At 44.9% G+C, this 23,359-nt stretch overlaps 1 protein-coding gene across 5 annotated transcripts in view; it reads right to left on the bottom strand.

Annotated features, from left to right (window-relative positions):
* The window catches only part of SPEN (spen family transcriptional repressor), a 63,572-nt gene that overhangs the window by 17,819 nt on the left and 22,394 nt on the right, over positions 1–23,359 (bottom strand). For 3 of the 5 annotated variants that reach the window (XM_014257261.2, XM_088066381.1, XM_014257263.2), the window contains exons 4-8: positions 5,737–5,897; positions 4,399–4,599; positions 3,473–3,624; positions 856–981; positions 197–310 (exon numbers count right to left, since the gene is read on the bottom strand). In XM_014257261.2, the coding sequence (XP_014112736.2) occupies positions 197–310; positions 856–981; positions 3,473–3,624; positions 4,399–4,599; positions 5,737–5,897 (754 nt within the window). Of the gene's footprint in view, positions 1–196; positions 311–855; positions 982–3,472; positions 3,625–4,398; positions 4,600–5,736; positions 5,898–16,436; positions 16,481–23,359 lie in introns of those variants that run through there. The other 2 variants (XM_014257265.2, XM_014257262.2) reach the window with 2 other exon arrangements.

Raw genomic sequence — 23,359 nt, 5'->3', positions numbered from 1 at the left:
GTATATCTCGGCTCGCTCAAAACACCTCTTTTTGGTTGCTGGATTTGTTGACAGAGCCCTGCCAGCCCAATTCCACCCCAGAGAGGATTTTTTCTACCTGAGCTATAAAGCCCTGGACAGTGGGGTTGAAAGGACAGGATGGGAAGAAAGGAAGACAGTAAGGACTCGGAAGCAGACACCAAAGCCTCCCACCTACCTTCACCACGGGCCCGTATCGGCAGAAATGTCGGGTCAGATACTGATCCGTAACGTTTGTGGAAAGCCCATCTAACCACACGCAGTTTGTAGGCATGCTCTTCCCAAAACCCAGCTGGACACAAAAGGGCAAAACTTCCATCAGTACAGTGCACAAGGGTTAATCTCACTCAACAGAGCCTGCCTAATGAAAGGTTTATTTGGAGAAAGCTGTTGTTTGTATGGGTTTTCTAAAATTAGCATCTGGTGCAGGTGCAAGACAAAAATCAAAAAGCAATTAATGAAAATAATTCTGCTTGTTTAAACAAACAGAGTATTTGACAACACTGTGTTCTTCTACGGTTTGGATGTCTGAGAAGTGACAGGTTGACAGTTCTGGGGCCTGACACGCCCCGTTTGCCATGGGGAGCGGGATGGATTCCCAGCACAGCCTCGCCAGACGTGGCCCTCCCAGGCCAGGCAGTGTCAGCCTCCGAGTGCTCAATGCCAGGATTGTGTGTGGACAGACACAACAAAAACGCTGATTAATCCCAGCACGCTCTGACACCATCTCACATTAAAAACCACTCTTACTTCCATGGACTGCCCCGCTGTGAAACATCCCACGCTGCAGCAATGGAAGACACAAGAAGGATACAGTCCAGGGCAGGATTTCTTTACCTTGAGCCGGTTATTCCCAAGATATTCCCCATCCATCTTCTTAATGGCTTTGCAGACGCTGGCGATGTCGCAGTACTGCAGGAACGCGTACTGAGGGACACCGTTCACCTTCTTAATGTCGATGTCCTGGGGACGAGCACAAAACACAACAACCACAGTCAGCACCCAGCCCCATCCAACAGCACTTGTTTTTTTTCAGGGACACGTGGCACAGCAAGCTCTTTAATTAATATTTTCTTCTTCAGGGAGAGGATTTAAACAGTAGTAGACAGTTAAAACTTTGCTGTTCTGCTGCATCTCAAAACCAAATCCTTACTAGAGCAGGGAAAGCTCTTTATCCCACAGATTTAAAATCCAAGCCCACAGAACTAAACCTGACCTGATCAACAAACAGCAGCTTTAGGCTATTAATACTATATCAAGAAGAGACAATTCAGGATCAAGGACATACAGATTAATTTTCGCTCACAAAGGCTCAAGAAAGAAAACAACCTGCTCCAATCCTCATCTCTGAGCCAAGCCGGGCTTCTTTTCCAAATAATCATGATCCATCATCCTGTTCCTAGAAATACAAAGTGATGCTGGACTCATGTCTTGAACCAGTCTGACTCATGGCAAAGGCAAAAAAGATCCTCAACTTTGGTTGCTGTTGCTCTTTAAAACCAAGCCACCACTGGCCCATTCACAAGAACAGCCAGAGGCTCAGAAAGCCAAATAAAGGCTGATTTTAATTGATTTTAAAAAGCCCAGCAAGCCAGGAGCTGACATTTGGTTAACAAATAAGCTCAGCACTAGCACTGGAAATGTACCCAAAGCCTCTGAACAAACTAATGATATTATGAATCATTCCAAGTTGAAAATATGAGGTGGAGGGTTTGGCTTTATTTGTTGGAATAGCAGGAGCTGCCTTTGTGAGCCACATGTGGATCTGAGCACAAATGTTCCAACACCCAGGACAGGCTAATTTCATGGTTAATAAATTTAGGGACAAGGCAGCAGTTTGATCTGGTCTCACCCAAGAGCTCTTTATCTGGGAAAACAGAAGTAAACAGGGAGATTTACACAACCATTAGACTCCTACAGCCCTGGCCAAATGATTTAAGTGGAATATTAATAGAAAACTACACTTCCAAGTGTCTGAAGTAGCACAACTGCAACCACAGCGAATTATACCTGACCACTCAGCCTGGGCAAGCAATTCCTTGTGACAGGCAAATGAAATATCATTATTGTGCTCATTACCCCTCAGAAAGGTTATAAAGCTGGTCCCTTCTGCACCTGAGCTTGCAGGTTTTCCTGGAAACAGCGAGCCAGCTCCCAATTCTGAGCCATTAATAATGCTGACAGGGAGCACCACGGCACACAAAAGCCAATTTACACTACCACTGATAAGCATCTCTATCAGGAGAGCTCTGCTGCTCTAACACTGGAAAAGGGCTCAAGCCACAGACATGGCAGGAACTCATAAATCAGTATTGATGCCAAGGATCCAGCAGAGTCTGGATACACAAGGGCTGCCAGACATCATAAAACCAGGATTTTATATTTGACCACACTGTACATGGAAACAACCTCCTCTTCTTTTGGGGGGTAGCAGGGATGGGGTACATGTGACTGACTCCTCACAGTGACAGAAACATGTCAGGGCAGAGTAAAGGAGGCACAGCACATCCACAAGCACCCACAGCTGACAGGGAGAACATCAACCACCTCAAGTCCAGATTCAACAGGAATGACAGAATGAATCCCAGAATGGTTTGGGTGGGAAGGGTCCTTACAGCTCATCCAAGTTCTGTCCCTGCCAGGGGCAGGGACACCTTCCACTGTCCCAGGCTGCTCCAAGTCCTTTCCAACCTGGCCTTGGGCACCCCCAGGGATGGGGGAGCCACAGTTTCCCAGGGCACCCTGTGCCAGGGCCTGCCCACCCTCACAGGGAAGAATTCCTTCCCAATATCCCATCTAACTCTGCCCTCCTTCAGCTTAAGGCTTGTCCTGTCACTCCGTGCCCTTGTGAAAATTAATTAAATTGGACAGTTGTGCAACTCCCATGGAAAATTTCCCTTAAATGTAACACTGATGTGAATTGATGGACAGTCATGAGCAGAGGGGGCTGCTTTACCTCATCTGGATTCTCCTCCTCAGCTGAAAACCCAAATCCCTCATGTGCCATCATCTGCTCCAATCCCCCTGCCTGGGCACAGGGCTGCTTCCACACACACCAAGCAAGCCCCTCGTTCCAGGAGTCAACAGAAAACTCAGATTCCCACAGCTGTACGAGTCAACATGAGAACATCACCTGGCACAGTCACATCCCAAATACCCAGTCAGCTTTGGAGCTACCAGGAGAGGATTACCAGGAGCAAACAGCAGGAGAGACATTTGCTGTAAACACTCCTAGGACTGTTTTTCCTCCTAAATTAGCCCTCAACATTCATATGCTGAACTCTGAATACAAAGAAAAGCTTTCAGGTACATTCCAGCAAGATGAATGACTCAGATTATTACAGAAAGACTGAATTATCTGTCGTTGACAGATTTAGCAGCACTCAGAGCTGCTATTTCAGGGGTCTGTAGAGGAAGGGGGGCAGTGCCACCCCACAGGACACAATTCACATACCACAATTCCCCCGAAGCGCTGGAAGATGTTGCGAAGGTCGTGGTAGGTGGTTGTTTTCTCCAGGTTGCCAATGAACAGGGTCCTCGTTGCCTTTGGGTGAAATTCATCTATCCTTTCATCCAAAGGACGAAACTCATTCTCACTTTCCGTTTCTAGGATAAAAGAGAGCAGGAAATTTGTTATGACTGGAGAGTTGGTTCATGTTGGTTTATTCAGGTCTCCTTCTTGATCTGAACAGAGTAACCACTGTCTCTGAGAAAAACACCCAGTACTGCACCCCATGACTTGTTATTTATGTGGGATTGGGAATTTTTATATTCCAAGGAGGAATTTGAGCATCCTCAGGTGAAAGGGAGCTGCATCTTTCAACTGCTTCTCTGGAAATTTACTCTTATCAAGCATCAATGCTTGAGTGCATGAATTCCTGCACTTGGGGAAGAGCACGTGGCAGGAGTTTGTTTTCAGGAATCAATTTTTAAAGAAGTCATTGAAGTGCAGTCTGAGAACTTCACCACGTGCTCGGGGCTGCAGCTCTCACTGGTCGGTCACGTGGGCTGTGCTGCCACAGCCTCAGAAGGCAGCACTCGTTGGCTGTTTTAATTAAGAGGAGACAAAACGAGGCTGGGAGGACACAGTGCTGTGCTCACACCACCCACTGGCAGCTGCTCCATTGAGACGTGGCGGATGAGATGGTTCCTTCCAGCAGATACCACGGCTTGGGAGGACGGCAGCTTTCCTCCTCTGAGCCCTAACACTGGAATGCACTCGCTGTTTGATCCAAGAGCATCCACTCTTTTTACTCTGGAGTTTATTGTGGCTTTATTCCCAGTTTCTTTAAAGTATGTTTCCTACTTCTATTCTGCCTCTTCACAACAGCTCCTGAGCACGCCCAGAGCAGTCCCATGGGAGAAGGGCATGGACCTTACCTGGTCCTATCCAGGCTGTGACTTCAATCTGCATGCCAAAGAAAAGCTTTCCTTTGGAGGCATTTAGTGCTTTCTCCTGGTCCTCCTGCTGCCGGAAGAACACGAGGCCGTAGCGCTCCTCGGACGCGCCGTGGATCTGCACCGACGTCACCTTCCCGTACTTCTTGAATTCGTGGAAAAGTCCATCTTTAAGGCTTGTATCTAAACCAACAAATGAACATTAGTACTGCAGAAATGTAACTTCTACCAACTCAGTAGCACTGTAAAAGACATGAAAAACTCTTGACTTCATCCCATTTAACTCAGTGCTCACATGAGTGCTCTTTTTAATTTGGGATGTTGATTTTGCCAATGTCCAAAATTTCTGGCTGATCTTTCTCTTTTAAACCCAAGAAACTACACACAGGAGGTTTTACATGGCTAAAGCTGGCAGTGGTTGGTTTTTGCCTCTAAGAGACACCCAGTTCCAGATGAAGAAGAAATACCAGGGATACTTGATTAAAGATCCCAGCAGAATACTGCACACAGCTGGGATGAGGTGTCTGGAACGGAGGCTGGAGTCACTCAGTGTTCAGTACCGTCAATTCAGGAATATAACCAGGCAGATTCATCAGATTTTGTGGAATCTGACTCAGGCCCACACAATCTGACTGGGATTCATGGGACACTGACCTCAGCATCATGAACTTTCAAGGAATATGGCAGGCATTGAATCTACAGGAAGATACCAACACATGAGCTACTCTGCTCACAAGATGAACAGATCCTATTTTAGCTCAGCCAGTGCTTCTGCATCCATGAATTCTGTTAAAACTGTTTCACAACTGATCCCATGCTGGTTTTTCCTGTGGGATCTCTCCTGTGCTCAGTGCAGGGAACAGGGAGCAATCATGGGCTCTCCTCAGCACGTGGTTTCCTGGGTTATTTTCCATGCAATATGCATTGCCTTTACAGATATGCTCAGGAGTGTTTTAAAGCACACAAACTGCAACAGAAAACTCTCAACTTTTTTGATTAAAGAAAGAATTGAACCAGGGTGAGATAAAACAATCAAAGTTTTAAGTTAAAAATGGAGATGTGTCACTTTTTCCCTGGGAAAGCCCATACTGCTGCTGGAAGCACCAGCTCCAGGAGCTGGAAATGCCCAATACTCGGAGCTGGGAGCAGCAGGGTTTCTCACAGATGGTCACTAATTAAGCCATTTTCCCACTGTCACGCAAGAACTGAGGCAGAAGCAGGGAGAGAATCCCAACATGTGACTGCCGTGTGTCAAAGACTCAGTACAGGTTATTCCACCTGCCCCATCCCTTTTTGTCCCCCTTTCCTGAGTGAATTTACCTGTTGAGCGCACTGGAAGATTTTGCACCTTGATCCCAAAACTCTTGCGGGGCTCATCCTTCTCCAGCGACGGGAGCAGCTGGGACGCGGGCGCGGGAACAGCCGTGGACTGCACCGAGCGCGCCGGGGACTCGTCACTCGAGCTGCTGCTGGAGTCACTGCTGAGAACGGCACGGGGGCAAGGACAGCTCAGTGCATGGAGCAAAGTCACCAGGAAATTGTCATCAAAAAAGCAAAATTCCAGAGTTTCTGCTCGTCTACAGGCCCTCCTCCCTTTTGTGCCCAATTCTGTTTCTGTGCTGCCACCCCACTATTCACAGGAATTTTGGAGTCCTCCTAGGGATGTTCCCCTCCAAAGCTCCCAGAGGGGACAGGCAGGGAAGCCTGTCTCCTCCCAATATGGGTAAAATGTCAGCAAGATCCTGTTACCCACCCTGACAGTGGTGGAGATTTTATTAAGTGCAATGCGATGTTGGACCAGCTCAGGAGCTGTGCAGGAAGAGTGGAGAAACACAGGGAGGATGCCCAGGTCTGACAATGCCCCAAAATCCCTCCCAGCACTCTTATGTACAGGAAAGAAATATTATTGCGCTATCAGGCATCTTCCCTGAAAAGATCTGTACTCCAAAGAAATCACAAATGAAAATCATGGCAAGTATTTTGGTCAAGTGTGGGAATAACCTGGATAGAGGGGGATGTCCCTGTCCCAGCCCAGGGTGGAACAAGATGATCTTTAGATCCCCTCCAGCTCCAGCCATTCCAGGATTCTCTATCAACCTGTAAACATCATTTCCAGGCTCAGCCTCAACCCCCAACTTCAGGATACGAAGAGAATTCAGACCCGAGAATGCCTTTTATAAACAATAATTACAGCGGAAGAGGATTTGCATATTAGATCACAGAGGGAGTCAATCTAATCCAGGGAGCTGGGACCATTTGATGCTTCGAGGAGAGGCAGAAATACAGAGTATATAATGTTATTAAAGCTTGCCCAGTGGGGACACGTCATCCTGCTTCAGTGGCTCATTTCTTCCCCGAGGCACGAGGGCTCAGAGCAGCACTAAAAATACTTTTGTCTGACATAACCCCAGAGACTCTCATTCTCCATTACACAAGCAGCCTTCGAAAAAATTCTGCTGGAATTTTAACTCAGAGGCTGGAGGGGGGGCAGATGTGCCACGTACTAAAATAACCCTGTCAGTCTGAAATTTGCTGCTTGATTGAATTTTTATACTCCTCTCCACACCATATTAGAAAAACAATACACAAGTTTATCTTTTTCTTATCTTAAATATTTCATACCCTTCTTACAGACCTTCATGCCATTAAACCACGTAACTTTTTCATTTCTTTTCTCACAGAAACTATTTCAGGCTTCTAATAACTTCCAAGATTTGATTTTGTGAGCTCTTCTACTGCTTTTTTGTGGGTGTTTTCCTTCAAATGTTAAAAAAACCCTGGTTTTCTTTCTGAACATCTTGGTGTAACAAGCACCATGGCACATTCCCAAAAGCCCTTGGGCTCTCTCCCCATTATATTTGGAAGCACAGAAGGGAAGACAATCTCTGTCCCAAAATACTTACAAACAATCCAGAAGGATGTAAAAACAGGCCAAGCCAAAATAAAACACAACAAAAAGGGTCAAAACTGCAGAAGTAATAATAAACATGAGAAACACTGCTGCTGGTCTCACCCTCTCATTACAATCCTCCCATCACACGTTGGTGCCTTTCCCACACATTCTCCTCCTCCTTCTCTGGCCCCGGAGGAGGAAGTTCAGCATCACTTTGGGAGAGGAGTGAAAATAAAGCCATGCCAGGAACAGAGTGAAAAACGGAGCCTTTCCTCCTGCCCTGCACCACCCAACCTCTCACTCCATGGATAATAAATAACATTTCCCTTCCCAGCTACAGTCAGTCCCTCCTTTCCCACCAACGTTATCTCCCACCACCAAGATGTCCCTTCACAGCCTCATTTTTCTGCTAAATTGGTAAACTGCCATTACTTCTGTCTCACCTGTGCACCCTCCTTTTGTGCCCTCTCTGTTAATGAACTATTTAATCACTGAAAGTGAAGAGTAAAGCATTTCCTCCTCATCTTTATCCCATTCCCTCTGCCTTTCCATTAAATCATCAAACTTCTCTACAGCATTGTGGGAAAAGAACAAACCCAGCCCCACACAAACAGGCCCTCAGTGTTCTCCAGGAGTAACATCAGCCATCGCCTGTTACTGGGAAATAAATTGGCAAAGAATAGAGAAACTTCTTTAAACACACAAGTACAGGGCAGAGAAGGTGTGTGGGGAGAAACTGAAAATAATTCCCAAGCTGGCACCAGCTCCGTGTGATTCAGCAGCCCCTGGGGAAGGCTGATACAGGACTTGAGAGCTGCAGAACCCTCTGTCCTGGGCACATTTCCACTTCTCACATCTTGATGTTCAGCCTGTATTCCCAAAGCCTTTGGAATTCCAGATTCCAAGATCGATCTCTTGAGCAAGAGGCAGCGCTGAATTGATGTGAGCAGCGCTCTAGAATGGAGACAAGTTATTTTTACAATTTGGGATTTTTTTTTATGAGGATGTTAAAAATATGGAACATACTGTTAAAATCACAGCATTCCACTAGAGAAGAAGTATTATCTCTGTTATAATAACTCTGTTAGGTATCCAAGTGATGATACAGCAGGGCAACAGGATGATAAATTCTACAAAGAATTCTGTGCAACTTTGGGAAACAAGAATCATGCTGGAAACTTCCACTTCCCTGGGGAGCTTTAGGGGTATGTGTCCCTTAGCAAAGCAAGACTTTCTGAGACATTCCAGAAGGAAAAAAAAAGGCATTATTTCCTGACTGTTTTTAGACAAGAAAAAAAATGATTGCAAGAACAATCCCCCCTTTCTTTAGGGAAATCCCCATCGCTTTTCCAACTGAAGAAACATGGATATAATAATTCAAAATTAAGTCAAAGGTTTGATGTTCTGTGAATGGGAGAATGATGGAAGAGTTAATTATAGCTGCTGTGACACCCAGTTATAGCTCACAGTACAATCAAAATAAAGCATCTGACGGAATTATGTGGAGTCTTGAGCAGCAAAATACAACTCTTTAAAAATATACAGATCTGAAGCCTGAAAGCTGCTCAAGGAAAAGTTCCCAGAATATTAAAATGAGAATATGGCTTTGCTTTTCCCTGTGAGTAATTTTGAAAACAACCACCTGTTGCCAACGCAGAAAATAAGTTATTAAAAATTCTTCTGCAGAAAGTGGCTTCATAAAGCTTTTAGAATGAGCTTGGGAATTTTAACACGGGAATGTAATAGGATAAAACAACAAGGAGGATAACCTCCTCCTTAAAAGTATTCCAAGCATCAACAGGTTTTGGGGCAGGTCAAAAATGGCACAAAAACAGCTTTATAACTTCATTTTGGGCTTCCGCTAGCAGCGTTAAAGCCGGGGTGATTTTTTTCAGATGCAGAGCGTGCTCTGGCACTAAGCCTCTTCCCAACGCAGGAAAACCTGCTCTTCCACATCCCTGTAAAGTCAGAGGAGCAGAATGCCAGCACGCTGAGGAACCAACCTCCTGAGCTGTCACAACACACACACCGCGCCGGAAGGGAGCTGGGAACAGCTCCTCCAACATCCTGCACTCCTCCCGGGAGCTGGCATCTCTGGGGAACACTCTGAGTATTTAACCAGGATTTCAGATGCTCTTTTGTGCAGCCTAGATACGTCTAAAATCAGTTTCACACTACGGCATCGCAGCATTGAAGAAAAATAATTTTTGCATTTTACTGTCAGCAAAAATCAGATGGAAAAATGGAGCAATAAGAGAGATTGTTCTTAATTAAACAAGGGGTGGACAGAAAATCTTTCTCTTACACATGCACTTACTACAGTGGTTTACTGAACTACTAATTTTGTAGTTTACAAGCCCTTTTAAAACACTTATCTGCATTCCACAATTACCTATGAGCATATAAGGATGTGTGTTCTTAGTCACACTGTTTATGTATCCATTTTTCATCAGTCATGATAAAATCCATTCATATTTATCTATGTATCTATTTTCCATTAATCAAGATTAAATTTATTCGTAATCCAATCTAAATTTTATCCACATGGGCTGATTCCCAGAGACTCAACACGTAAGGATGCAGCAATGGGGTTCAGACAAAACACATCTGGTTTCATGGAATGCCCTGTGTCAGAAGGGACCCACAAGGATGATGAGGCCCCATCCCTAGTCTCACTACCTTGCAGCTCATTTAGCACACAGAATTTTCCTTTGCTCAGTTTTAAACACAAAGATGACATTTCAAATCCTGGTATCCCACAAACCACGACTCTTTTCCAGAGAAATTTCTCATTTTCAGGCAATTACAGTTTGCAGGTCTAGTGGCGATGAAGTTACGCAGGGTTTACGTGTGAGAAATGAAAGCCCTGAGCAGAGAACACAAAGCCAGCTGTCCTTTGTTCCCACAAAAAGGAGATAAAAGAGAGGCTCCAAGCCTGTGGAAGGAACGGGAAGCAGCAGTGCCACTGAATCAAGGGATCTCACAAGCTGCCCTCCACCCTCCTGCAATTCTACCATGTGGCACAATTGTCATTTCTGCCGCTTGATTTATTTGAGATCAGTGAGTCAGGGCTGAGTGAGTGCAGGCTGGGGACTCCCCGTGAGCAGGAAGCAAAGCTGCAAACACAGCACCCACGGTGGAGGATGAAGCAGAGGGAAGCTTTGAGGGCTGAGCTGCCCGTGCTGGCTTTATAAAACAAAACAAACCCAAGCTGTTATTGCCCAGAAGAGCCGGGACTGCCCAGGCCCGGCTGCAATGAGATGAGCTTCAAGGTCCCTTCCAACACAAACCATTCCAGGATTCTGTCATTCCATAATTCTAACCTCTGTTGCTGGGGCAAGTTAGAAACACAGCCACCTAAAACCAGTTTAAAACCTTTGCACTTTTCATGCCACATTTCAGCTGTAAAAATGTAAAAATGAATACTTTTAATTTTTTTATAGCTGCCTCCAAATACTGTTTCGAAGCACTGTTACGAAGAATCCAGGTTTGGTTGTTTTTTACAGGAAATATGCAGAATGATCACTTTTTCCCTGCCAAAATTAACTTGAAATCAGGAACTCTGCCTGGCTCAGCTCGACTCAACACCCTGTCAGAATAATCTGTGAGTGAAGATTATCTCCTAGAAAGATCTAGTGAGGCCAGGCTCCATCCCCGCTGACAGAGGGTTATTCTCACGGCTGATGTCAGCAGCAGATACCCAAGCTGGGTCAGGAAATCCAAAGTTAACACACAGTCATCTCTGAATGGAAGCAACAGGAACCTCTCTGTTTTACCCCGTCCCTCCCTTTCCAGATCCAATCTGGTCACTGTAGATGATCCCTATGCACAAAACACCAGCAGTGACAGTGCTGTACAATCAGCTCTATCCACAAGACACAAACTGGGGATATTTCATAGGCTTTGGAAAAATGCTGGTTAGATTTCCTCAGCCTGGGAAAAGAGCACCAGAAAATTGTTCCAAGTTTCCTGAACGTACCTATGTGTTGTTTGGGAATAAAAAGAATTTAAAAGACCTGATTACTGCCAGCCAATACCCAGAAAAATTTGATGGCAACTGCTTAAAATAAAAGCTTAAAAAATGCACTGTATCCCATTCTAGCAATGGACTAAAGGATCTTTACCTGTGAAACACTTGGACTTCTGGATGGAAACCATAAATTGGAGCAATAGCACAGGGCTATTACAGACTGGTATTACTCACCTAGTGATAAATATTACATGAACCTAAGAAGATATTTAACCAGAATTTCCCCTGTTCTCTACACAAATCAAATCACACGTTCTCTCCTAAGAAAAGGAGTAGCCCATTCCCACAAAACTCCTGACACCACCCCATTAATCCGACAATCCAGGTGGCTGCTCTGCCACACAGAATCCCAGAAGGAGACTGGGAGAGACCCCAGAGATCATCTCATTCCAACACCCTGCCACGAGCAGGAATAACCACACTGAGAATTCCAGAGGTCTGGGCACACTGTGAGAAACTCCTTATCAGAGCTAATTCCAACACTGACCTACATACCCAAGCAGGCAGTTGTTCTGTACGCGTGGCACGGCCCACACTAGGCTATTTGTATGGGAAAAAAACCACTTCACACACCTGTGGAAATAAATACCAGGGGGTTTTCCCTTGCTCAAAGGAGTTGTTCAACCTGAAGACGTGGAGAAAACCCAGCCCGACCTCTGAGGTTGGTTGGTATGAAAGAGATCAAGAGGTACCGAGCTGTCGCCCCGTTGTGCCAACTGCAGGAGCCTCTGAAGAGGCTCAGCCCACACAGGGAAACCACAAAGACTCTGAACCCCGCTCCTCCAATCTGTACATGAGGCTTTCCACTGGAAATAGGGACGTGAGAGGAAGGGAAAGGCACCTGAACATTCCCTGGGTGTAATCACCCTGTGCCCATCAGCCCAGCCCCTCCGGAGCAAAGCTCGCAGGGATGCGGCTCTGTGACATTCTTGGCACCCCTTCACGCCCTGAGAACTCACCAGCCATGGAACTTTGCTTTGTGCCTGTCACACACTGCAGTATTTAACAGCACTCAGCTATGATAAAACAGTCCACTGAGAGGGGGGAAAGGCCAGACCTGCTGCACAGAAACAAAAACAGCCACAAAAAGCACGCAACAGATAAGAACAGCATTTACAGCTCTCAAGAGAGATCATTAAATACTGCAGACTAATGAAACGAGGACATCCTCCTTAACTTTTTCTGCTTAACCAGGGCCACAGAGAAGACTTCAATGATCTCCTGCTGGGCTGGAATCCTAAATCCAAAGAAATTATATTAAATGTTTAAAATCCATGGGAAGGCAATGTAACTGTGGCAACTCAATGTCCTTTAGGTGGCCAACTAACACACATGTTGCAGTATGCATTTCAGTCTCTGACCAGCAAGTTTTTGAAGACACAGCCTCCAGTTGCTATTTGCCATAGATGTATCCCCAGTCAAGTGAGTGGCTTATTAACATTCCATTTGCATTTCTGTGACAGGCCATGTATAAATATATATAAATATATTTACATCAGTTATTTTATCCTGCTGTCTGACACCTGATCTCTGATGAAAGTCTGAAATGAATCATAGAGAAGATGAAGATGTTGCTCAGAAGGACAGACTGCTTCCAGCCCCAGAACCGCCTTCCCCTGCAGCCCCCAGAGTTTCCAGACAGCCTTGAGCTCCTTTTAATTTTTCCCTGCAACTAAATAACCCATTAGGACTGCTAAAAATACCTATGTTTATATTAATCCCCATCTGGCTGAGGACACTGTGCCCAACCACAGTGTGTCAGTGTTGCCACCTCACTCCTTTCCCTACATCCCCCTGTCCTTGGGCTTGAACTTCCTGCACCCAAGAATTAAAAACACTATCCAGGGGTGGAGAAAAACCGTGTTGGTTACAAACACAGGGGCCTATCTCTGGAGCAAAGAGCTGGCTCAGCACTGACAGCAGCTCCCCACTGCTGGGAAGAAGCTGCTCAATCCCTGTGCTCTCCCTGCTGGCTGGTGGCTCAGATGTGGACGGGTTTGGTGCTGAATCTGGGAGTAGCTGGAGTTACCTGCCTGCCCAGCCAATGCCTCTTTGAACCACGGATGCTCCCTGGGAACAGTCGGATTGCTCATGCTCCAAAAGAAACCCTGGGAAGCTGGAGGAAATGCTTTCTCAGCAAATGGCCACGGTGAGGGAGCTCGGCGCTGGGAAAGATAAAAGTCATCAAGACCTTGAGGGTGAAGTACAAAGCAGCTCCTCAGCTGTGCTTTCCCACAATTAAACTTCCACCGATGCAAAGAGGGAAGAAAGAGGGTGGGTGTGAGAACGGGTGAGCAGGATGAGCCTCAATTAACGTCACCCTCACAGAGGGGAGCCCTGGGTCAAGATCCCTCGTGAGAAGTCCTGCTGCAGCCACCCACAACTCCCACCTCCTCCAGCCCTGCTCCAAATCATTCCAAGCACTGCCAGGACGTGCCTGAGGAACAGCTGCTGCTCCAGGCACAGATGAGACAAAAGTTGGCCAAAAGCAGCGTAATTGTGTTAAGGGGAAGAGCTTTTGCCACCTATCAGCTGATGATCTAAACTGGTATTTTGTAACTGACACCTCAGAGCACACGAAATCTTTGGACAAAAGCCGTACCAGATTCATGGGAGGCTGTCTTAGCATCCACTGCAGGTAGGAAAGGAAGGCATGAAGAGGCCAAGAGCTTTGCCCAAGGTCATTCCCTGAATCACAGAGGAAACAGGCTGAGGAATTTCATCTTCTGGCTCACGGGTGGCCAAGTCCTTTCAAAATACCAAGAAAGCAACACGGAATCATTTAAGCTGGAAGAGAGCTCCATGATCATCAAGCCCAACGTTTAAAGGCAGTTTCCTCAACAACAGCACTGCTTTCATGAAAGGACCCACTCGGCATCCCAGGAAAAAACACCAAACTCTACTCCAAGTGCTGCCCATGAGCCAGGAGAGTGAAATGCCATTGAAAATGCAACCACCACTGCATCCAAGTAGGCTACTACACATTTACTCAAGGAGCAAAAAGTAACCTACTTTGCCTAAAGAGCCCTGACAAATGAACTCCTGGGAATAAACACTTCTAAATACAATTTTAAAACAATCTGGCATTGACTAAGTGTTGAGCACTGGGCATCTTTCAGAAGAAAAGCCTTTTTTTTCAGACATATGCTGGAACAAAAAAAGCCCTAGCACTGATTCACCTCCAGGTTACTGCAGTTACTTTTTAACATAAAGCTGCCAGAAGATCATGGCAAACAGCCCCATAGAATGAATTGTGTCTTCGTGTTTTAGAAAAGCATCCCATTTTGCCTCAAAAAAAAACCAAGCCAGGCACTATTTGTATGCACTGCCTTCTCCCAACCCAAGGCACGGGGTTTTTTTAGCAATACACAAAACACCATTTGTTGAAATTCCTGATTTGGAGCAGTTTTGAAATGGTGCATCCTCTCCTATAAACAGAATTGTTCCTGGGATGGGAGCTGCAATGGAAGGTGTGCCAAGATACACAGCTGAGCTACAATGCTGCTTAAGTAAATTTGGGAACATGCAAAGCTTAATATAGAAATTCCTTTTGTGGCAGATAACACCGTGGAAGTTTAGTACTTCTAAAAATGGTCACTATTGTCCAAAGAGAGAAACCCAAATGAAAATGGACAGAGTGACCCTAGCTCTCCATCTGAAATAAATCCATTTATCAAGGGTGTTTTTCAAAGAGAATTTATATTCCTTTACATCTTAGAATCATAAAATACTCCTTCTGATCTAAGATTCTAATAGAATCTTCTACAGCCTTTCAAAGAAACAGCAAAGAGATGAAGGGAAGAATAATTTTGGAGGGTTTTTTTTTTAAATGTCCCCTTTTAGAGCGACAACAGTGACTGGAAGAATCACAGGAGAGCTCTGTAAAACCAGAATGGGAGCTGCTGTTCTGGAGTAAAGGACTACTTAAAATGGAAGGCCTGGGGGGGAAAAAAAAAGTCATTTCTGTGATCTCAGGCAGCATAAATTATAGAGAGAAGACATTTGATGAATTCTATGCTAAGGATTAATTTGCCATTTTAAAATGCAGGGAACAGATGGATCTCTTGGCTAGGACTATATTTGGGAATTACTTCATTTTGCTGCCCACATGCAAATAAAAATACAACTAAAAGTAGAACTTTTTGTGAGCTTTCACATGGGTAGAAAACACTGAAGTAATGAAAATAAAACCAAAAAGAAAATGTCTGTATGAAATAGGTGAAGTGCCACAGCACGATCTGCAGTAGGCTGGGGGAGAGAATGTGATTTTAGTTTGTTGTGCAACTGTGGAGAGTAATGCCAGGTTTAGAAACTAAATTTAAAATAAAAACAACCCCAAAACCAGCCCAGCAAAACCTGTATCATATGACAGTGTTTACCACTGAAGAGTAACTTCTGAAAAAGCACCTTGCTGTAACTTAATTCCATGGAATTTGTTAGGATTTAGCGATTACATCTGCACAAATCAGAAACCCAGGGATTCTCTTTCCCAAAAGCCTGGGCCAGTTCCATTGCACTGAGCAGGGATCACAAAGCTCGGGTGAGAATTTAATTTGTGAGAAAAAGGCAAAAGCAGGGGAAAGTCCAGAAGAAAAGGCCTTACACAGCCCTGGCCTCCACCCCACACTCCGGCCGGGAGAGGAGGAGCAGCGCGAGGCAATTCCGCTGGCACAGTGGAGGCACGGGACGGAAGAAAAGTCCTCAGAGGAATTCCCACAGGCAAAGCCTCTGCGCTTCCCTTACAGGAGCCAGTGCTTTCAAACCCCCAAACCATGGCAGCTACACGTACAGGATTAATTAAGTACCTTCCTTCTTTCCACGTGATTTCTCTGAGTTTGAGGGAAACTGCATATTGAAAAGCAAACCCAACATCAAGTCCCGAGACAGCTGTTAGATACCATCTCTGTTTCTCCTCTAGCAACACAGTGAGCCTTTCCTCCCTCTCTCCATCTCAAAAACAAACAAACTGAACATTTCACCCAGCACAGCCCCGACCGGCGCAGGACGTCCTTGGCGCGTTCCTGGACTCGGGAACAGGGAGAAGCACAGCTCCGCGCGCATTCAGAAAATGAAGAGGAACAGCAAATCTGTACTGACCCGACAGCTTCCTTTCTGTGACTATTCATCCTTCACAATCCAACAGGACACACCAGCCAGTAAACAAACATAGAAGGGAGGGACCAACTTCAAAGCAAGAGTGTAAATCTTACATAATTTGAGGGTTTGAGATCTTGCAGCAACCTCTTACCCAAGGAGGTGTCAGATGATCCAAAGAGGTCAGACCTGTAGCAGCCACAGTAAGTAGGACACTCTGCATCTCAGCCAGCCCAGCCCAGCCCCGTTTGTCCACAGGGACCTGGGGCCAGGCATTCTTGGGAATCCATTTTCAGGAGGAGAACAGTGCCTTTCTTCCACACATTATCACACCAGAAAAGCTCTCTGCTCTCAAACAGGTGAAAGATAATAAATGCCCTTAGAGCCGGGATCTGCTGGAGATGTGTCTTAATTATTTTTGATTTTTAAACTGTTTGATGAGGTTCTCATGGTTTTGCCCAGATATAAAACCAATGGTTTCTGGATATCTGCAGAGAACATGCCACAACCATGGAAGAAATGAGGATACAGCCCTGAAAACCACTTCCCTCTCATAGAAAGGATTCTCCAAGAGGTTCTTTTCCTGCCATCCTGGATTTCCAAGTTTCTTCTAGCCAAAACCATCACTTTGACCTAAATAAAGTAACCGAGCACTGAAGCCCAAACATTTCTCAGAGAGAAGGAATTAAAAGGTTCCACGTCTCACTTCTCCAGAGAGCAGAGTGCACTCATGGCTGCAACAACCAGGAAACAAAGGAACAGGTCTCCTACCTTTGTTACGGGCCTCTTGCGAGGAGGGATCACAGACAAGTCCTGTTTCTTAATGCCAAAGCTATTTTTGTTCTTATATTAGGCACTTAATGAATAATCATGCAAAGACTTTATTCACGTGGCATTCTACACAGTGCAAGTCTTCTCGCTCCTCCGTTTGGAAACTCAGCTTCCCTTCAAGATTTAAAAAAACTTGGAGCACATCCCAACACATGTAAGTTCTTCCTCCTCTACAGAACACATCGAAGCCGTCACCTCTCTCCCAAGCCTGTGATTTTCCACTCAAGAGCCACACTGCTTTCTCCTCCCCGAGCGGCATTAGGAGCTGACCACAAGGATCTGGAGTGGCACCCCTAATCTCTTGCTAAGTAGCTTTTGCACTTAAACCCTCGATGCCATCATTAGTGGTTTCGGCACTCGCGACGTCGCGGCCGGACTGCGCTCCATGACCGGACCATAAGGGCAAAGCTAAGCGCATCAGCTACACGCTTAATTCAATGGGCAAAGATTAGGGGATGATACTATTTTTTATTTTTCCTACAATAGGGCTTATTTACTATTAATTCCCATCCCTGGGACCTTATTGAAGTACAACATGTTCCACCTGAGATAGTTTGTAAAGTCACATTGATAAACCTCAAGGAGACTTTTCTCACAGCCCTCAGGTTTTAAAGGGAAGCATCCTTCTGCATCCACGCCTCTGGCAGAGCCAGGAATATCCTCTCTGGGAAAAAACCCCAACAAATCACTGTATTCACAAGTCCAGAGGGATGTGGTGTCTAGGCTTTAATGGGAACACATATGGGAACACTGGCTGAGCCCTGGCAGTGGCTGGATTTTTCCTTTGATCACTGTAATGACTAGTACTTTTTCAAGAAGTGTTCAATACAACCTTCATCTTCTGCTGCTCATCCCTCCACATGAATATTCATGATAAATTATTAAACTGCCCTTTATTCCAGAGGTCATTATGACGGGGATCCTCTCCCCCACCTCTGGTGCCTGTGTCTCCATCTGAGCTCTCTTGAATTGCTGCAGATCAGCACCACTGCCAGACTATGATCCCTCTGATCTATTTTAGCCACGATTCACATCCGAGCTGTGTGTGTCTCCCACGGAAAGGGGAATCTGGACCACTCGTGCAGAGGGAGGCAGCCACCACGAGCCATGGCACCAAACCTTTCCCTGTTTTCCTTGGCTTTCTCAGGGCTGGTTTCCCCTTGCTGTCCCATTGTGCAGCAGGAAGAAACACGAGGCACACTTCCTCCTGCCTCCAGGAATCCTCCAACAGCGCCTGGCTTCTGAGCACTAACACGGGCAGCTTCAACTTCCCTGACCTCAGCTAAGTCTTTCCTTCCCTCAGCCTACTCAAGATGATTAAGCAAAATACTTGGAAGGAAATCAAAGCCTTAAAAACGCAATTAGAAGTGACCATTTAGTTAATACACGCACGCACAGCACCAAAGTCAAACCCAACCCAACAGCACCTGACCTTTGGGAAAACAGCAATTTTTAGCAGCTCCCACGGACTTAAGGAATAGCCCAAAGTCTCCCACAACACTGGAGAGAGCAGTGCTGTCCACATAGCTCAAGTTTTTCCCACTATTCCTAAAAAAGGAGGGCAAGACATGAAATTCTCACACCAGACACTGGCTCCCACAGACCTGCAGCTGTCCAGGGGTGACTTAAAAATATCATTTTTAACACACACCCTTCCACACACCCGCATCTTTCTCCTCCACCTGAGGAAAAGGTAAATTCACCAGACAGTCTGGAATCAGCTGCCACAAATCCTCATATTCTCTGGCAAAGATTCTGATGTCACTGCAAGAAACCTTTAAAGCACTGAAGTAATAACAACCTCTTTAACTACAATAAAGTCGTCTGAAATGATCAAAATAGTTATCATAGTAATAAAACAGAAGTATTTTTCTAGGGCAATTTCCACTTCACCCATCCACAACATGATATATTTTTAAGACTCCTTTCCTGAAACTAATTTTAAAAAAATATATTTTTTTTTCTCCGCCTGTAAAGAATCAAATGCACTTTGAGAAAGCAGCAGTTGAGATTCTGGGCCCTGACACAGAAACAAAGCCTGACAGCCCAGATTTAGATAAACACCTACTTCTGCACATTTAGGAAGAGACTTAATTGCTTTGTCATTTAGAGCCAGCAATTACCAGCTATTCCTGGGAGTGCGGAGGTGGTGGGGGGTATTAATTGCAGCCAAATGTCCACTCTTCTTTGGGCAGCTCATGCCAAGAAAATTAAGCAAATAAAAATTAAGTAAAATAAAATTAAGTAAATAATTTTTTTTTTTTAAATTAATAATTTGTTATACCGTTTTCAAGTATTTTATTGTCTATTTATATTGGGGGGGATGTCCCAGAGGGACCAATGAAGATACAATTTCGGTTTTATTTTGAAATTGTGTCCAATCACGGCAGAGGTGGCATTAGGATGCTGGGGCAGGCTCCAAAATCGCCCTTTTGGGGGATTTTTGGGGCTGATTCCTCCAGCAAGGAAACCAGTGCTTAACTTCTAGAGCGAGCAGAGCATTTAAGATTTTTTAAAATAAATAAACGACCTAAAATTGGTTGAGAGGGAGAGAGGATGGTTTCTCCCTCTCAGAGCCAGCTCTGACACAAGCGCTGCTACTCCATTTCCCTGTGCTGTGAGAGGGGGGAAACCTCCACGCAGGAGCGAGAGCTGCTGCAGGGCTAAGGTGGGTGAGGGATTCTGTATTTTAATTATGTTTTTAGGCCGGTTTTTTTTGTGGTAATTGCGGTGTTTTTCCGCGGGGCTCGGGCGGCCCCGCCCCGGGGGCGGCGCGGCGGTCCCGGCCGGCTCCCGCCGGCTCAGACCGGTTCTCAGCGCAAACAAGCGCCCCCCGCCCGCCGGGGCACGGCGGCGGCCCCACAGCCGCTTTTCCTCCAGAAACACCCGCTTTTCCCCCACACGGCACCAGCTTTTCCCTCACAAACACCCTCTTTCCCCCGTCCCGAAAGAGCCGGCTGAGGCGGCTCCGCGGCCGCGCCGCCATTACAGCGGCGGCTGCGGTCCGCCGGCCGTGAGGCGAGAGAACGCGGCGGGGTTTCGGGGAGAGATAAAAATCTTACTATGTAACGCACATTTTTTATAGATTATTGTCGAGTCCAGGGCTGGGGTAATGCCGGCTGTCAGCAGCTGGGGCGAGAGGCTGAGGGACGAGCGGGCTGCGGCCGCTCCCTCCCAAGGGCACTGAGGCACCATTTCTTCACCAGCCGTGAGGAGAACTTTGATATATTACGTTATTTTTTTTCCACAGAAAGATCTACTTAACGTGATTACACATGCACAGGTACGTCTTTTCCGGCATATCGAGTATAAAGGCTTGCTTTCTGTATTACAATCTCTCCAAAGGCATCTTAAAACGTTCTCCCTTGTGCTTCAATCTCGAGAAACCCGATACAGTCCCAAGGGTAAAAAAAAAAGCCACGTTTAAAGGATGGTCTCGGTTATATTTAGCTGAGCAGCAGCACAGGCTGACACGAGCAGAAACACAAGGAAGAACGGAGTGAAAACGTTGGTAGCAATTGGTAACAAAACCTACGGGTATCTGAGGCGGATTTTTTTTTTTTTTTTTTTTACATTTTCCTTTCCCTAATTCACGTTTTGCCACGCAGAGAGAACATTAAAGCAGCACATGGGTTTACGTGAACAAAAGGTAAGGATGAGGTGTTTCACCTGACTCTGACAGGATTTACTGTTGCCTTTGTGTAATGGAAAAGGCTTCCTACTCTAAGAAATTCTTTCATTTTCTTTCATAAATCTTAACCTAATTCTTTTCCCATACAAACACAAGCCTGCTAAACCCTATCGTTCTACCAGAAGAGATTAAAAATTTTCAGCTCATCTCTATGAAATGTATGTGGAATTATTTAACCTCGACAAAAGCCATCTCACAGATGCTTCAATAAAGACTAAACAGCTACGTTTAACCTCATTTTTCCTGATTTTTCATCTGTCCTCAGCATAGGCATCTTCAAACCCACTCAAAATCCCAAATCCCAGCTAAATCAGTGACTCATCACTTCTGGCAGCAAACGATGTGGGAAGGAGGAGATGAAGACAATAGTCTTCAAATAGTAGAGAAAGGTTTGCATTATGTAATGAAACTAAAACTCACTTTTTTTCTACTTTCACTTCAGTTGTTGAAACAGAGTAGTAAAGTCCCTGACTAAATAAAATACACAGGATGTTTCAAGGAGCCTGTTTTTCCCATGATTAAAATTCCCTTAGCAGTATTTTTCATCAGTTTATTTCAATATTAAGACACGCATATATTCCATTCCAACGGTGATTCCTTGCTCCAGAAAGAATTTCATCACAGAGAAATCTAAAATTAAAACCGATCTCTAATTACCTTATGCCTTGCCCACTTGTCATGAGAACTTTAAATACAGCTATCAGAATTACAAAATAAAAAATCCCATTTCAACTATCTGTAAGTGCAACTTTCTTCCCATTTCTCGATTTTGGGAAGACTGGAATGACTATGCTCACATGGATCTTGGTGAATATAAACCCAGTGTTGTATCTAAACTGAAAATGCTCTTTTAATTTCACAATATCTGTTTCATATTACAAGCTATAGAGAAATAGTCATCTAACTAATTATTCATCCAGCTCCAGCATCCTGAAGATGAGACAACCAAATAAGTACTCTTGAAAAATAAATTAAAGGGGACTACATTACACATTATAGGAAATTATTAATTTAACTGCTAAATCCCCCAGCATCCACCACATCAGACAACTGAATAAACACTCTTAAAAAATAAATTAAAGGTCAAGGGCAATCTTGGGTCACTTATCTATAGATTGAACACATTTCTCAGCCTGGACACCACCTACAAGAAATCAAACACTTCTGCCTGGGTTTTTGTAAATGAATTCAAACCCTATCCCAGCAATTTAGGATTTTAGGAGCAAAATGCTCCACTCTCAGCACCGGGTGGTTCAGCACACTGCTGCAGCAGAGCTTTAAAATAATCACTAACACATGGAGCAGCAAGAGACGTGTCAGGCCATCTGACGTTACAAAACTGAATCAAAAAGCCCAGAAATTATTTTTAGCACATTAGAGCACCTCGACAAGCAGCCTAGAAAAGAGCTCTTTCTACAAAAGAAAAAAAAAAGCAGAGGGGTTGTTTCCAGGAGGTTGGGCAGGGCACAAACAAAATCTGGTTTGCTTCCTATGGGATCACCCAGCTTCCATCCAGAGCCAGCTTCTTCCATGACACAGTACAGAAAATATGTTTGCTAATGTATCATTTGTGGTGTGTGTCTGAATCACCAAAACCCAGAAATTCAGGCTTCTGGTGGTGGTGGTAAATTATCATTTTCAAGGGCTTTTTCCTTCTTTCAAGGTGATAAAAAAATTCCATCAACTCTCTTCCACAATACGGGTGGGGAATGAGCAGTCTCACATTCAAAATTCAAAACACAAATTCCTCTGCAAATCCACGCAGGAACCATCTGCATCCACCAGCTCTGTCAGCTCAGCAGGCAACTCCTGAGAGGCCACAAAACACCCCAAATAAAGCCTGGCTTCAGAGAATACTGGTTATTTTTAACATATTCTTTCTGGTTTGAGTTTCTCAGTTACTCCCTTGCAGCCATTACCTGCAAAGACCTCTGAATAGCAATTTAAAGCAAAGTTTAGTTGAGATCCAACACAAGAAACTCTGAACCTTTACAAGATAAAGGCTTTTTTGGGTTGTTTTTTAATTTTTAAGCAAGCAGATTGTGTTTTTTCAGTATTGTCCAGGAAAATCAGCTCCATTTAATCAGTGTTAATTACTTCACACAGCTCTTGAAAAACCACAAGCAAGGAAACCCAAACTTCTTCACCACCTTTCGGCTGCTTTTTCACAGCTCCTGAAGGACAGCGCCTGGCACAAAGTTCCCACAAGCTCTGAACATGCACCAAGTGTCCCAAACACCCCAGGGCAGAGAACACAACTTTGCCAGCTGAGACCAACAGGACAAGACTTGAGTGACCAAGTTCTTAAATTTCAGAAGAATGCAGTGTCATAAAGACCTTAATAATACCACAGCCTCACAAAATTGGTCATTTCCACCTACAAAAAAAACCATAAGAGAATCTC

This window comes from Pseudopodoces humilis, chromosome 24 (assembly GCF_049639895.1).
Source record: "Pseudopodoces humilis isolate 2021_Gansu_Grassland_sample_001 chromosome 24, ASM4963989v1, whole genome shotgun sequence".
In the NCBI taxonomy this organism is placed as follows: Eukaryota; Metazoa; Chordata; class Aves; order Passeriformes; family Paridae; genus Pseudopodoces; species Pseudopodoces humilis.
The sequence above is the reverse complement of the archived record's forward strand: the minus strand, read 5'-3'. Positions and strand labels throughout refer to the sequence as shown.